General features: G+C 38.3%; 1 protein-coding gene across 15 annotated transcripts in view; it reads right to left on the reverse strand.

Annotated features, from left to right (window-relative positions):
- DYNC1I1 (dynein cytoplasmic 1 intermediate chain 1) overlaps window positions 1–17892 on the reverse strand; it is a 506528-nt gene that overhangs the window by 12092 nt on the left and 476544 nt on the right. For all 15 annotated transcript variants that reach the window (XM_082846457.1, XM_082846458.1, XM_082846450.1 and 12 more), the window contains 2 exons: window positions 12664–12804; window positions 8455–8580 (listed from right to left, as the gene is read on the reverse strand). In XM_082846457.1, coding sequence (XP_082702583.1) covers window positions 8455–8580; window positions 12664–12804 — 267 coding nt within the window. The remainder of the gene's footprint in view (window positions 1–8454; window positions 8581–12663; window positions 12805–17892) is intronic.

Here is a 17892-nt window from a genome sequence, read left to right on the forward strand (position 1 = left end):
GTGGAGGCTGCCCTCTGAACGCTTCACACCATTAAGCTTTTCCTTAACCTTCAACTTTCACATGTGAAACATCCATTCACCGAATTATTTACTGAGTGCCTGTTATGTGCCAGGCACTGTGCTAGGCCAGGTTATCCTGTTCAAATAGACAACTGGCAAGTACCTATGTTTCTGTGGATGTGGCACTCTAAAATCAGAAAAACTCTACTGAGGAATGTGATAAGCCAAAGGAGGGCTGCCAGACTGATTTTTTCCCCTAAGTCAAAGGGTGCCTAGTTCTTAGGATACTAGAAGATGTTCAGTTTTTTCCTAAGGGTCTTTAATGCCAAGGCAGACAAAAATAGAAGATCCTGTCTACATGTGGAGGACAAAGATCTCGGGGAATGGACCACGATCAGCTTTATCGGCCAGCCTAAAAAGTAAGAGTGCAAACTTTCTTCTACAATGTTAAGCTCTGACATTCCCTAAATGGTTGATAAATAATTCATGTTTTAAAATGGGAAAGATGTTCTGATAGCTGACATTCTCAAAAATTCATGCAGACCTTCCTTGAGAGTAGAACAGAATGATTCATTCACTTCCTCCCTTTGCAAGTCCAGCCTGTATGGCATATAAATATTTATATGTCAACATGTATAGGCAGATATTTGATTTCATATTCTATTTTAGATATACCAATAGTAAACACACATACTCGCAAAAGAAACAAATAACTTCATTTCTATACAGGCCAGTGTTAATCTAGACTCACATATGATTGAAGCAGCTTCATGCCCGGGCTGGTCTAAGCTGTGATTTGAGGCTACCGTTCTAAGCAGTAATTTTTCAAGATAAAGTTTAGCAGGTTTGAAATTCTAAAACTAAACACAAGTTTGTTAGACATAAAAAAATATTAACACTATAATTAATGACTGCTTCAAAATCCAAACTGCTATTGAAGACGACAGTTTGAAACCACAGAAGAATCATAAAAGATGATTAATTATACAAACTGATACTTGTTTCAGAAGGTTTATATTCAAAGACCATTTATCACCAAAATGGGAATATGTTAATTTCACTGAATATTGCAGATTACTCTGCACACATTAATTTGGTTTTTATAAAATTAGATATTAGTGTTTTCACTTAATCAACTACTCCATAATAGATAAAAGTCATTAAGTATTATCAATTCAGAAAAAAGTAGCTTGAAAATATATTTAAATCCATTTTTATACACTACTGCTACCTGAATAAGCACACTATTTGTATAATAATTAGTTTAATCATGGTCTTTTACATATGTAATTATCAAAAGCCACTGTGACTGCATTCACTATAAGATAATTATAACATTAATTGGAATAGCACTTTTCTTTTTACAACACTTTTCCTAGAAGAAATCAAGTTAATACTAAAATTATAATTGTCCATTTTAATCAGATTATTTTATTTCAAATATAATTTATTATGACATGGAAATGAATATATTATTTCAAAGTAGCTTATTTTATATAATTATATTTATTAGCACCCCAAATCTGCCCATGCAGATATATGCCTTTGTGCTTTTGACTTAACTGCACAGGTTTGTGGCTATGATAATAAAAATTCAGGTTAAAAACTGAAAAGTCCAGTTGAAAAAATCCCAAATGTTTTGCTTCTATGTCATCAAATATCTAGATATTACTGGCAGAACTAAGTATCTGGATTTCCAGTTTTTATCTGGATTTTGGCATCACAGAATAGTTTATGCCAAAGTCTTTGCAATGGAGGGGAAAACCAAAAGAAGTGTTTAGTATCAGCAAAAGATGAAAATATTGTTTATCTACTGAAGAATAAGCTACTACTTAAAAGACCTTCAAGAGTCTAGCAACTTACGGCCACACTCATTTAATGAGAAACACAAGTGTTTTGGGTGATTATAACTGGACTCTGGTAAGCTGAGCCTAGCTCTGCCCTTCTCTTCTGGAGGCTCCCAGAGCTTAGCTGTGCTATCAGGCTCGTCATCAACAGGGGATAATGGCTTTCATAGAGCACAATAATTAAATCGACTGATTTCGAGTGCAGTTCTTTTTCATTAAGGAACTCTTATTTGAATCAACCCCCAAATTTCACTTTAACTTATTTTGTGTTCTGCATTCCCCCCTTCCCCACGGAGGGGGATTATTTAGAGCACAAATTCCTGTGGAAAACTGATGTAGGCACTGTCCTACTGGAAAACATGAAATCGTTCCACAAAACAAACAATTATTGCCTCCGTGTAATCGACTTAAAAACCGTACGTGTATTGTTATTTATTTTGTGTTTTGCTCAAACCCTTTTTTGACTCCCAGTACTTCCAGTTTATCAGGTGCTCCTACGCAGAACTGCTATTTAAGCTGCAAGGAAAATGGCTCATGGAATCTCTTTGCTTTTATTCTTATTCTAGCTGGCTATGACAATGGTTTGAGGCACATTTTAATAGTCCTCTTACATTATCATACCTTGACCATCATTCTAAAGTATATTGCACAGGTCATTTTTCCTATTGGGAATCCAAGTAAACTTTTCATTCGAATTTTTAATTTCAGCTTTAAAATATATTCAAATGAACATTTAGCAACTAAGATCTGATGCAGCCAAAAGTAAATAAATAATAAATAAATCTTTTTAAAAAAATGAACATTTAAATTCATGCTTACGGTTTTAGCAGCTGCATTTGATCTCTCGTATTCTCCTGCCTTTTTCCTTTCTAAAAAATTTTCAAGGCCTTTTTAACACATTGACAAATGTCAAATTTATTGTATTTATTAAAATTTGTAATAAAATGACTGCCGTTCTTTTGGCCCCAAAGAGTCATATGAAACAAGCTATATGAAATGTTGCCAAAGCTCAGGGTTAAACTTTAGAGATTAATACACATTTCCTTAGGTAATTAGTGAATGGGATACCAAGCAAATAAAGCTGGGACGGTAAGATTTATTCATCTCCCAAATTAGTTTTTAAGTTGCCATTTTATTTTTCAGATTCTACTTTAGGCTGAAATGATTTTGGAATTTTACCATTTGACTACTGTAAAAACAATCAGGGATTTGAAACATAATTATGAGTATTCATCGCAACTGAAAACAGTCTTCTCTAGAAGAGGTTAATGGAAAAAGAAATAATAGGAGGTGGAAGATAAACTGCTTCTTTCACAACTGGTGCTGCAAACAGCATTGTAACTAATTCAGATAAGCAGCAAACATAGTTGTTAGGGGATATCTATGACAGCTGCATCTGTGTGACAGCAGTGAAGCATTAAAAATGGCAACGGGCTTGCTATAAAACACATCTGCAAGAAAGACAGGTAGCTAGGCTGACGATCAATCATCAGGACACGTGAATAATTCTATACTCACTGGCCCATGTGCTGGTAAAACCAGCTCCGTACGTATATACATAGAAAAAGCTCGCTATTCGGTAAAGAGCCACAGCAGGGAGTAATTTTTATTTTTAATTCTTAAGAATATGTGTGTTCACACATCATTTTTAAAAATCCAACCATGATGAACAGGTCTCTGTGAGCGTATTCTGAAGAAGAATGCACTCAACATTTTCAGGTTGTATTTGTAGTTACTTTCTGACTTGTTATCTTACCCATCTTTCAATTAATTTAATGGGATCATACAGCTCCAAAACAAACAGATTGCATCCCACAGTTTGGGGAGCAAAATCCTGGAAACGTATTCAAGAGCTAGGCTCATTTTCAAGTGTAGATCTTAGAAAATTTAAATGGTGCATGCAACCACTGTCTATTTAAGTAACTTTTAAGATGCATGAATAGAATTAAAATTAGAGCCAAATAATAAAAGGGGTCTTCTCTGTCTTTCACTGAATTCACATAACTTCCATTTACGCTAATGGGAGTTAAGCACCTGCTCTGCAAAGAAAATAGACCCCTATCTGTGAAAATAAACGTGTACAGTATATTTTCCAGATACAATGCTCAAATCAAACAACCAAAAATGTATGCTATATAAACAAAGCATCATGTGGCCTACCTGAAAACACTTGTTTTATATTTTACCCCCTTAGTCGTAGACCTTGAGATATTACTCATGCCTTTGCTATTTAAATGTACCAGAAAGAAAAAAAAAAAAAGGATGGACAGACTCAATCTGGTGATTTCAGTGAGCTCATACACAATCCTCTGTTTACCCCTTCAGAAGTTCATAATAAATTGCATCAGTAAATATGGATTCGAGCCACTGCTCTCTGCCATCATCTTAAAAGTCATGGAGGACAACTGTACATAAGAGAGGAGGGCATGATCATGGGCGCACTGTGCTGGGACTCCCTGCAGCAGCTGCAGCCTCGGCTGGGACAGGAGATGAGGCAGACGACTGTTAACCACTGTGACACCAGAGTCCCCTTCTGCAGCGCCCTTCTGGCTGAGTGTGAGGTCTCACAGGAAGGCACATCTACCTGGACTTGAATGGAGCTCTCTCCATTGGCAGTCACAGGAGTCACAGAACCTCTATCAGGAGGTTCTTGACACCGAGGTGGACAGAGAAAGGCTGCCCCTCTCGACTCCACCTAAAGTAGGCATCATAGAGATCTTTCCCAAAACTCTATTATACTTTCAGTTAAAATTATGATGTGATCAAAAGAGGGTTGTGGGGAGGTAAATTAGAATATCCACCAAATATCCAAATATGATATTTAGAATATAATGTCATTGCTATTCTCATCCAACATTTTTGAATAGTCTTAAGGAATAGGTAGTAATAATATCAGACGGCATGCACTACATTTAACCATATCTCTATAAAGATTTCTCCTTCTTCCTAATTGTCTAGGTCAAGGCCAAAATTTTTAATTTCTGATCTGCATTGTGAGTGGTATTGAAAGCAATACTCTTGTGGACAGGAGGGAATACAGAATTTGAGGGGCCCAGTGCAAAATGGAAACATGGAGCACCTTGTTGAAAAATGTCTTAACAGTTGGAAGACAATGACAACAGAGCATGAAACCAAGCTCAGGGCTCCTCTGCACGGGGCCCTGCAAGACGGCACAGGTGGGACAACCATGAAGCCAGCCTCGCTCTGAAACAGGACCTTACGAAAGATAGCCTGCTGCCCCCTCCTCCCTTCTCCTCAGCCTAACAGAGGTCTCAGTCAAGTAAACCATAGGAGAATGAATGTGAGATGTCCTCCGGTAGACAGACACCAGTTCTATGTACTGAGGTCCCGAGGAAAATGGAGCAACAAAGTGTCCTCTAAAAACTACCATTTACTTCCTTATACAGATTGTATTGTAAGGCTTATCGAAAAGTGTTCCATCTTCTTCCTAGAGGGTTCCACAAAGCAAGGTTTTCTATCCGAAGGCCAGCGTGACCCTGGTGATGGGCTCTGTTTTAATGGGGCCTGGAGGACTAGTTTTGGATACAGATAATGGTAGCACTGTCTCCTGGCAATCTGATCCTCAGTGACATATTTTTTCTTTCTCTGTATTTTTTTCCTTTTAAAATCACTTCCTGCTTAAACCCCTTCCCTCTCGTCAGTCGTGCACCAGCGTTGGATTTGACCTCAAATTCTAAATGGGCCAGGTTGCCGTGAAGGCGCTCCACCTGGCTTTCTGCAGTGTAGGTGATTAGGAAGGCTGGGGAAGCGCTGTTTAGGGGGTGCCCTTCTAAGGACAGCTGTGCTCTGTCAGGTCTAGGTTCAGTGAACGAGACAATAGTAATTACAGTAATGGCAGCATTTGCCTATGAGCTACCACCTCTCCGAAGTGGGCATCAGCTAAACTCAGCTGGAGGAGTTGTCTTTCCTTTTAGGAACGTGGAACCTCCACAGAGTTGGTCTTCAGAGACTTAGAACAGGCTATAGAGGCAAGCAAAGAGAAACAGAAAAGGACCCCTTTATTTCTCCCCCAAACTACATATAAATATTTTTGTAAGGTATTTACAAATTTAAGAGAAAAACTATACTTACAACAAAATTATCTTGTAAAGTCTGAGTTTTTCTGAGCTATGGGTTACTTTTTAGGATCAAACAATACAGAAAGAACTGTTCAAACGTATAAGCTTATCCTGATTTTCGGTCGTTCAGAAAAGGGCTCGAAGATTATAATATTACCTACTCTCAATAAAAGAGTATACCCCCCCCCGTTTTTTTTTTCCCCCTGGTAGTGAATTTGTAGGGATAAACAACCCTACAAATTTGGGGGCCTATTATATGTCACAGAGATTTTTTTCTATAGCCTGTCTAGACTCCAGACAATAGGTGAGACTGGCCTAGAGTTGCAGACATTTCCATAGTCTGTAATGTCCCTTAGAAAAGTAAGGGCAATAATACTAAAATGAAAACCAGCCTGATCTGCTGGTACGATAGGAGAAATATGAGTATGACAACACTTTACAACTTAGAAATGATGACAACCACCTAGGAAGAAGTTTTAGCAGCCATATATCAGCCAAAGCAACTTCTACAAAATCATACATACTCCCCCAATATGAGTCATATTCAAGTAATGTTGTCCAATGGCTATAAAATCACCTTATTGCAGAAAATTCTGTATATATGTTATGTTGTATTTTCTTATTGCCTAGAGGTGGTGTGTGTGAATGTATATTACATATATATGAATATATGACCACAGATTATTTGTGGTCAGCATACAGGTTTTTCAAAATGCCTTACTTTAAATAAACCAGATTGTTAGACTATTCTGCTTTTCAGCCCTCTTGGATAAAACAATTAATGTTGCATATAATCTTAAGACAATTAAGGGACGTTATGTATAAGCAAGGGAAGTGGAGAAAAGAGTTTTTAAATTTCATCTATTTTCTACCATTTCGTCTCTGAGCATGTCTCCACATACCTATTTTCTCTCCTACAATTGTACTTGTTCTAAACAAAGGAAAGGAGGAGAGAGACCTTTTGTTTCTTTATATTCTCCTTCTTTGCTACTTTTTAAATTTTTAAATAAATGAACCAATGTAGAATAAGTGTTTTTGTTGCTTGGTTTTATGATGATGAAGACCATGAAAAAGATGCACTGATTTTAAATATTCATTGAAGAAAATATTGCTTTAAAAATATTGGCAATATTTTTAATTCAGAGGGTATTCTCTTTCTCAAAGACTCCAAACTACGTCAGTAGTCACTGGACCATTTGCATCTTCACCACTGGGGATGAATATTAACAGAGTCTTTGTTACTGTTAGAATGACTCAGCTTACGACATCAGGAGTAGTTGAGAGGGGGGGGGGGGACGGGGGGGACGGGGGGGGGGTGTCTAATGAAATAGACGGCTTGCAGTGAAAACAAGAGATTCTTCTAGCTGTTCTCCTTAGAGTTGTACATCCCCAAACAGAAGACTCCCATCTCTGAAGTCATTTAGTTTCTGTCTCTGGCCGAATTAAAACACATACATACACACACACACAAACACCATCCAGCTTGTTTCAACACAACGAACTCTACCATATAGCATCATCAAAAGTTCCATTGTAGAGCAAACCATCTAGGATTGCCAAAATTATAGAAAGCTCATTGATGAAACCATAAAGAACCCTTCGCAGTGTGATCAGCTATGCCTATCCACCAGGCACTCAAAGAGCACTCCCAAGGTCTAGGACATTATATACACAAATGCAGTATATTTTCCCCCGGAATGCAAATGTTAGATTCATACTACACGAAAACAGTTTACACAACACTCTTGTTTTGCTTGAAAGTTCAATATTTTCTTTGTCTTTAAGAAAAAAACTCTTTAACCAAAATGAAGGTTCTTGTCAATACTTTCCCATAGAGTAAAAACAAACAGATATGCTTCTGTAAAATGGACTGATAATGTAACATTAAGTATAGTATGAATATTCAAGGAGATTTATATGAAAGAAAAGATGTAGTTTTTTCTTTTGATATGTACCATGATATTCAGAATGACTTTACATGTCATATAACAGGGTAAACCAGAGAAGTACACACTGCATATAATAACTTTGAATACCATGAAAACGATACGAAGTTCTGATTCCCCTCAGCTTTTTTAATTGGCTACTTTTAATTAAAGAGTAATAGTATATACCTTTTAATTGAACACACCAACTAAAGCTTGACTTTTCAAAGTAAACAACAAATTCCAAATTCAATGTTCGCATGATGAATTTGGCAAACTTTTCATTTTCATGAAGCGGGGGGGAAGCGCCATGCTCCATCACAGGATGGCTGGGAATTCTACAGCGCTCTGAAAGCCCGATCGCTAACTGACGCACGGCCCTGCGCGTGGACGCGGAAGACCAAATTAGGCCCTGAGGAAGTCTCACTAAACTCCCACCGAAGTCAATGGAAATTTGCAAACGCACTCGAGAGGGCTCTCAGGGCCCACAGGGTGCTGTCAATAATTTCACTAGGTCTTCAAACCAGATACACAAGCAAAAACAAAACCAAAAAAACTGAACAACAAAAACAAAATCAAACACCCAAACCAAATAACATGTACCTCTCCGACGTCATAGATCCAAATACGGCCTTCTGAGTCCCCAACGGCAACTTCTTTGCCACCTTGAGCCCAACGAACACGGTTTAGGGCGGATGCCCCCTCAATGGCCACACTTGCTGTTGGAACCTGCCAGAGGGGTTACGACAAAGAATCTCTGAATATGAACTTAAATATACGAATTCACAACGATACGTTTAACTGGATGAGTCACCACTGCCTGCATGTGCATTAAGTACTATATATACCTTGTGCAGGGGTGAAAAGGATTCATTGTTCTTAAATCATATGCTCCACTGAATTAAAGAGTAGAGAGAAGAGACACTTTCACAAAAAAAGGAAAAGAGGGAGAGTCTTTTTCCACAGTCAATGGGCAGTGAGTGACATAAATATTTCTTCCGATTATGCAGGGTGCACAAACAACATACAAACACAGCAGCTAAATGTGATACTTCTTGATCAGGTCATGATTTATGGATCAATGGAGGGGGAGATTTCAGGATTTACCAAGATTAAGGATACTCTAAAAGGCGGAATGGGGTACATGGTGGAAAAAAAGTCATATTAAGGGTCTTCAGGGGAAAAAAATGTATTGATCCCTCAAAACCTCATCAGGGAGGGGATGCTCAGAAGAAGAAAAAGCAAGCAGGTGAGAAACTTCAAAACTGCGAGTTCTCCTTTCTTTTTTCTTTTCTCACCCCGCCCCCCCCCCCCCCACCTTTTTTCTTCCTCCTAGCAATACCAAGGTGTAGGAAGTTCTCCATAGCTCTGAAAATGTCCTCAGGGTGATATCCTGATAGAATGTAGCACTTACTTGTAGAAAAGGCCTTACATCTCCTTTAATAAACACCTGAAATCTGACAATGTTGATAATGACAATATTAATCATTATTAAAGTGAACCAGAGGTGCTGAAATGGAACCTGCAGTATTTGTTACAAGAACCTTAATATTTGGAAAAAGAATTTCAGTGGGTCTGCCCCTCTTTTCATCATCAGCTGTGTAAACACTCATCTTGAAGGTTGGAAGTTTATAACTGATAGATCAGATCTCCAAGCCTTCTACAAGAAAGTTGAATAGGAAATGACAATAGCCCATTAAAAATGAAAAAAGGTAAATGTTAAAATAAAAAAGGAAAAAAATATATAGTGAAAAGAGGGCCACCAACATCATCTTATGCCACTGTTTTAAGACCTGTGTCTAATAAACATGTCCTATTAGGATGGAAACACCACATGTACTGTGCCTTAGCTCCCCTGGCATTCTGCTATTCAGGGAATTGAAACCATCTGTTTATATGATATTATTGACCCAATACCTATCTTTAAAATAGCAATAAAAACTCCATCATATGTAAGAATCTATGTTTAAACTTAATCTTGAAATCAATAAAAATTCTTTTACCTGCTTAAATCACTGTATGTCAATTGACAGCAAAAATGTCAAAAGTCCCCAGCTCATTTTTTTTTTTTTAATACACAATTTCTACAGTAAAGGGACCTGCTGTGCAGTGCTGGAGACTGAATTTTTAACCAAACTTTTTAAAGGCCAAAACAATGTGAATTTAGTTTGGGCCATAATTCTGTCAATGCACTTTATTATTAGTGTGCTACTCAGCAAAGAAATCTGCGATTCAGCTATAGAGTTTCAGAGTTAACTTTTAACTCCATAATTTAGAGAGATCATACAGGATCCTACTTTCTCTAACGCTAGTTAATAACAGATTTTATCTGTGAACAATCTCAAAAATTGAATAAAAAGTATTTAATCTTAATATAATACTCAAAAGAAAGTGATTTTTTTGATACATTTTAAATTATGCCTAAAACATTTTAAAGAATTTTATTTATTTGGAATTAAGTAAAGTAGCAAACTGGAACAATTAATATTTTAACCATTTAAAAATATCTTCATAGATATTATAAGTGGTTAAAAAAAAAGGCTATCACAGTCTATAACATGTGCTAAAAGAATTATCAAATGCATGAAGAAAATGACAAAAATATATTTTATTAGTTTGACCAGTAATGAGCTTTCAGAAGTTGATGAATCTACAATGAAAATAATCCATATATTGTCTCTGGCTTTCTTACTCTTGTATCTCAGTTTCGGATATATTTTCATATTTTTTTTAGAGACTCAATCATTTTAATTGCAAAGACAGGATGTATATACATAATTTACTACATCGTGTAGAGGTGACACTGAAGTAGGTGAATATGAACTATCCTTGCATAGGAGCAGTCGGAATAACTTGGTTTAAAAGCACAGTATTTTGCACAAGGACAAAGAAACACTGAGACTTCAGGGTTTTTTTTTTAAACAAATCTAATTCCTAATTGGACAAATATTTGAAAAATCTTATTCAACTTGATAGAAGGCAAAAATGAGTGTTTTAAAAAGTGTTCAGTTCATTACTGGATTTGAATCAGGCTCAACGTATCTACTATTATTGTGAAAGCAGAACTACGATCACCGCAAAACTAAACGATCTGCATGCCAAGTAACCATTTTTAAAAATGGTTAACAATAAAACACTTATGTGGTTGTCTCTTGATACCTAGAGCGAGGGAGGGAAGGGAAAACACGTTTGGCAATGTTGAGATATTAATTTTGTTTTACCTAAAAAGCCGATTAAAACAGAAAACTAAACGAGAAGAGTTACAGAGGAATTACTATGGAGTTGGTAGAACACTCCATTACATCATAGTTGAGTATCACCTGAACTCACTTCTACTAAATCTGATTTCTGACTGGGTCTCCTAAATCAATCTGGAAAATGTGTTTTTGGTTGTTTAGAGTGAATTGAGTTTATTCCAGCAGACAGAAACAATATGATTTTAATCAACGGTGATGAAAGACTTTGGGAAACCATCACATCGTAGAGTAATAACACCTTTCTATAAAAGCAGTAATGTTATAAACATTTCAACATCTGAAATGATGGGCACTGCACGTATTGATGCCCTTTATTTCCAAAGATGCTTCATTACGTAACTCGTGTCCTTGTCATACACTTCTGGTAGCCAAAAGGAAAAAATAGACGTAAATGGAAAGTTTTTTTAAAAGACAACTATTTGGCAGTGGTTTTAGATGTATATAATCTTGCAAGATACAATGACTCAATAATAACACCTGAAGGATATTTCCCTGCCCCCTCCCAGAAAAAATACTAGGGGAGCCTGTTCCTCTTCATATCCTCCAGCTGTAGGCTTCCTAATTAAAAAGGCTGAGCTGTTTCCTGCTCAGAACACTTCAAAAGACCTCTCTCTCGTTCTCCACTTGACATGTAGTTTTCAGCACTTGTTCTTCTTACCTGTCCATTCTTATTGATGGAGAGCTGCCCTGAATCACAGACCAGGAGACGACGACGAGACCATTTTATTGTATTAAACTGAAGGACATTTAATATTCACGTTTAAAAAACCCAACCAAAAACTCTGCTACCTGAATTAGCACCTCAATAATTCTGAGAAAGTGTAAAAAAGGAAAAATATACGTGGCATAATTTTTAAAACATTTATATAGCAAAAATTTTTAAAAGACTATTTCCTAGTGTTAATTGCTTTTTGAAAACATTTTTCACTTGTGAAGGACTCTAAATGTGACATGTTAAAATCTCCTTTAAAAAATACTGAGTTTAACATACATGTTCAGTTTGAAACTTATAAAAGTCTGTCTGTGAGTTCGGTATCTTAGTCAAGGATTATTCACCTTGTAAATTTCAAATGGAGACTAGATCTAAACATAAACGGTCAAGAGAATCATCTTTTATGGATTTAAAACAGAAATTGTGCAAGTAGCAAACACTGGCAAATAGCCCTTTTTAAAAGCCCAATCTCGAGTCAAAGTCCACCAAAAGCTTACTTTTCCAAGTGTTTGCCAATGGAGTTATTTCAACACCCTGAAATATGCCCGAGTGTCCTTTCCCGCAGTAAAAGGCGTGAACACGTATGGTTTTGCTCTTTGCAGAGAAGGGTCGTCAATTGTCCAAGATTCCGCCACGGTTTGGGGATGAAGTGAGATTAAATGATTTGGGGCCAACGCATCTGCCAATACCCTGCACAGCAGCGGAGAATGGGGGGTCGGCAGCCCAGCTGCAATTGGAGGGTCTGTCCAAAAAAGGCCATTTCAGAGAGAGGGGGAGACGGAGAGAGGCCGACGGCTCCCCCCCTCCCAGCCCGCCCGGCCCGGCGCCTGCGCTGCCGCTCACCTCGGTGTCATTGTTGAGGTTCCAGAGGTCCAAGCGCCCCATCCCGTCCACGCAGGCAAAGAGCGCGGGATGCACGGGGGACCACATGACATCGTACACATAGTCTGCATTGTCTTCAAAGGAGTAGAGCGGCTTGTTGTGCTGTAAAGCAGAGAGACCGTGAAGACTTTGTGGCGCTGCGGCTGCCTCGGGCTGTCTAGCGAGCCTAATTAAAAACTTTGCACATTCACAAAGTGTCATAAAACTTCCCGAGATGAAAGTCCTCGAGAAGGTGGACCGCAGCTTTAATGTTACTAGAACTGTCCACTGGCATAAGTAAATACGGTGGGGGAGGGGGGCGGGGGAGGCGGGGAGGGACTCTTAAGGGGCTAGGGGCTGGGGGCTGGGACGGGCGGGGGAAGGCGGTTTCAGACACAGTCGTGCGAGACATTCCAGACAGGTGGCCGGGGCTGCCCAGGAGCCCGGAGATCTCGCCGGGCTATGCTCTGCGAGTCGCTCAGGGCCCGAACCCAGGCGTGCTCTGCCTGCCGGGATCAGACCCGCGGGGAAGGATCTGGAAGCCCCGGCGGTCCCGGAGACCCAGAACCCTTGGCATTGAAGGCAACGCCTGCCACCTCGCGGTCGTTTTCTGTAGCTGCAACTCCGCCTCCAATCCAACTCGAGGCCAAATTTATACTTTAATGGCTCCTCTGCGGCGGGGATGGGGATACATACTTTAAACGGATTTGTAGCTCTTATGGGAGGTGAAAAATCTCGCGGTTCTGAGTCTCTGGTCTCTCTCTCCAGGGTCAGTTCACCCAAATCGGGTGGACTGGCGGGGCTCAATGCAATGCCCCTGAACCTTCGTAGGAGGCGGACCACGTTTTCTAGATTACTCAGTATTTCTAAGAGCCCTGAAATCGGTGTTTTTTGGGGAAAATGCACTAGCACACCCCTACTGCCTACAAATGCTTCCCCTTCGGAGGGACACAATAAATTAAAATGGCACTCTTGATTTCCTGTGAATATTGTCACATCAAAATAGCAGAGAAGTCAGAGGCAAGTTTGAAAGTACACCAGAAATAAAACGTAATTGGACTTCATGAATTATTCATTCCATCTGGCTTGTCTTATTCTAATTTCTGCATAATGGCTTTACTAATCCCTGATCAATTAATGTAAAATGAAATTTAAATGATAATGAAAGCCCTAGAGATAAAAGAAATTAAGCATTCTTATATCCTCTGACAGAAATCTAAACAATGGGAGTTTTTTCCCCCAATGTCTTCCTCATCCAGTCAGCTGTCTGTACTCCTTTCATGGGTTCAGCTGAATGCCTGTACAGGCCAGAGTAGTAAGATCAAAAAACGGTAACATACAATATGAACAATCAAATACTTTCTGCAGAAAATGTTCAAAGAATGTATCTGTGGGGAATCAGCTCCAAATATTCGAGCAAACTCCCCAAATGTACTGTGAGTGAAAATAAAATGCACAAAATGCGTGTGCTGAAATCCAGGTGAGAGAAATCACGGGAAGACAATAAACTCCCACAGCCTAAACCTAATGCAAAAATTTGTTAAGGTAGTGACTATACGTGATTTCTCCTTCCAGGAATTATCTTGCTTTGGCGTTGCTGAGACGTGAACACAACTGTAAGACTATTAAAGCAACGGAAGATTTTAGATGGGACATTGTATGTGTGGGGCGGGTGGTGTGTGTGGTCTTATTTTTAGTTTAAGAAGTACCTAAAACAAACATGTGACATTGAGATATCAAGAAGAATTAAATGGACATTTAGCCTTGTAATTTTGTATTTTAATACCCTATACCTCTTTTATGCCAAAAAGTTCATGATATCCCATATGTGCACTGTAATTTGGAGCTAAGATTATCTGCCTATTTGCTATTTTTGTAGCTTTTTTCCTTCCTCTCACTGCTTGGAATGAGGTGATTCAAACTACCTTCCTTCAGCAAATCTGAATACCCAATGACCTTAAATTAATATGATTATATCATCTTTTTTCCTTATTAATATAAAAAAAAGGCAGGGTGGAGTAGCTGCTCCTTCACTGACTACTTGTGAATATTAAATCCTAAGTCTTCATAGAAGATTATTCCTGCCCCAAATTCTTGATTTTGTAGCTAGCTAGTCACTATTTGTTAGAGAATATGAGTAACACATTTTTCTTAAAATCAAAGAGTAGAAAAGACTTACACATGCTTTAAAAAGTCAGTTCTCAGTATCTTCTCTTAATAACCCAGCTGATAGCATAACTGAGTACACAGAGGTCTAGACATAGATGCACGCATACATTCAATACACATAACTCATCTTCAGTCCTTGCTTTGATCAATTAGAAAACCATCTAGCTTTAAACAGTCATCTTCTAAGGAGTTGATATTACTCAATATGTTAATTCTCTCAAATTACACTGCTAATCTCTAGTGTTATTTCTTTCCTTTTTTCTTTTGGTGTCTTCCTTTTGAAGAAACTTGGTCAAAACTCCAGTATATCCTGGAGATTTTACTTTTTAAACATCTGGAAATAACTGCTTTGTTCATCTTACCAAAAACCAATTTTCTCGTGTTTAACAGTATTGTATTGAAATGCTATTATTCCCTAGGTTTTCTTCAGCCCCCTTATCACCTCCCACCTCCAAGACTGAAGTCACTGTGCAAGTTAATGCTAAGCTACAGATTGTGCATGTTTGGGGCAGGGAGAAGGATTTATATTTTCAAAGGCTTTGCTCTAATCTTGATAAATTCATAGGATGAAGAAGTCTTGGTGGAGACTGAAGGCATTTTTAGGGTACCAAGGGGACCGACATCTATGAAGCAACAGTTCCCACGTTTAGAACGGCACATGCTATAGGCATTGGGCTAATGCCACTCTAACAATAGTAAGCAGTGCTATTCTGAATATGAAGTGCAGTTTTTTCAATAGAGGAGTTTTCCATTCTATCTTAGTTGGGACTCAGAGGGTAAGCTGAAAACCTCATTGAAAATTTGTCTCAAACATTTAATATAAAACATTTCATAATTTACATATGTATCATGAAATATTAACAAAATATATCAAAAGCATTAGGGTCTAAAGATTCTGTTTTTGAATTTTGAAACATATGTTTGTATCTACAAAGTTGTTATAGCTTGCTATTGCATTATCACCGATTTTAGAACACTACAAGTTTTGAAAAGGTGGAGCGTGTAGGGGCAAATGTGACCAATGATTTTTGAGGAGGATCCTATAATATCATTTATATATATTAAAGATACAGAAGCTTGGTGATTTTAAATATTAACCCTGCAAAATACTCAAGGCCATTTAGTAAATTAAATATCATTCCACTATGTGTTACCGTAGAAAGCGTTTTTTAAGACAATCAAATTTCACTAGACACAAACCCCTTCACTTGCGTGTTCTCTTTTCTGATGCCCTGTTTGGTATCAGAGACCCGTTAGAGAACAAAAAGGAAAACTGCCTTGTAACGCAGACTACGGCATGTGTGACACATGCCAATGAAATAAAGCTGCGACGCCCTGTGTTTTAGACGGGTTTCCAGAACTGTGCCAAAATGTTAAAATATCCAGACACCGACCAGTGTGATTTTAATGCCCTGATTCTCAGACAGAGCGGAGAAGCAGGCTACCAGTCACCTCCCAGACAGACTTGAAGGGCAGGAAAGGGTACATTATTGGGTGCTTGCGTGTGCCTGACTCTATACACACATTGTCTAATTTAATCCGCATAAAATCTCTGTAAGGTAGACGGTATTTACAGAAGAGAAAATTATAGTTCAGGAAAGTTAGTAACTTTCCCAAGGCCACGAAGGTTGTAAGTGGTGGTGCTGGATTTGGTTCTCGGGTTTTTCTAGCTGTTAAGCACATCCTCTATATGCCGGAACCGTGTGGTCCTCTATGAAACACAGTGAAGGTCTTCGGTCTTTACAGAAAGAGCAAAAGATCTGTTACCTCTCCACTTCGCTGTCCCCGTCAATTCAACCAGTACTTAACTAAGCACACTGTAACTTGTAGAAAGAGTTCAAAACTATCACATGCACAATGTTTCATTTCCTGAATCGGTTATTAATAATCCTGAAGATGTTACCCATACAATTCCAGGCACCCTCAGCACCCTGTGACACTAACAGAAGTCTTTCTTTCCTGAAAACTAGGAAACAGGATGGAAATAGGCCTTTAGCCAGCAGAGATTAAAGCAGGCCATGCATTAGAGAGCAGAATAAAATGATGCTAAGAGGCAAAGATCCGGGTTCAAGTTCACTGAATGTCTATACACCTTTGGGTGAGGGACTCATCTGATAGATGGGGATAACACAAGGAGTATGGAATAGGAAAGGAAGGAGGAGAAAGTGGAAAAACTACAGACCTTGGGAAATTGAATTTAACATTCTTGGATCTGAAGTTTATTTTTCATCTGTAAGATGGAAAGCTAGAGCAATTGACCTCAAGGGTTCCCACTGGCTTTGTGATTCTATGACTCTGTTCTGTGGTCAGGGCTGAGTGGAATAAAGCATGTGAAAGTTTAACAAAGAGTTATTCAAAACTAAGTATTATAATTAAAGCCATCTTCCTTGATGTTCTGTGGAATTCATATCATAGTGATTCCTTTTTACTTTGTATTTCACCAAAATACACAAAGATGTATGAGGGTAGTTTTCAGTGAGAAAAACTGAAATAATAAGAGTAATAAAAGACCTCCTATTTGACCAGAGAAGGGGTAAAGACTATTAAATTTACAAAAGAGAGGCAGGTAGTGAACTCTGTTCAAAAATGAACTGTTACAACATCCATCAACGTTTTACCATAAAGACGATCTCTGGATTGAGCTTTGATTTTATAAGTATACTTCTGACAATGACTAGAGCTGCGTATTTTTCCAATCAGTTAACTGTAAAATGATTTCATGAGAGGTGAATTTCTGTTTCTGACGTTAGAAATGTACCAAAGTCACATCCAGGGAATATAGTGTTTGTTTTATTTTCCTCTATATGATTTTTTTTTTCCTCCTATCAGGCAGCTCAAGGCATCCTAACGGGCTTTAGTTTCTTTTGCAGGTTGGTGAATAGGAAGATTTGTGTTAAAATGCCTCCTAACACCTCCAAACACTGTGGTTCTTGAGGTTGCATTTGCCTGTAAATGATTAGCTCTCAAAGCCAACTTAGAAATGCCTGCCCAAACCATGGACCTTTCTTTTGGTGACGGGGGAGTGGGGAAGGGGGTATTTCA

This window comes from Leucopleurus acutus (assembly GCF_964270905.1).
Source record: "Leucopleurus acutus genome assembly, chromosome: 9".
Taxonomy (NCBI): Eukaryota; Metazoa; Chordata; class Mammalia; order Artiodactyla; family Delphinidae; genus Leucopleurus; species Leucopleurus acutus.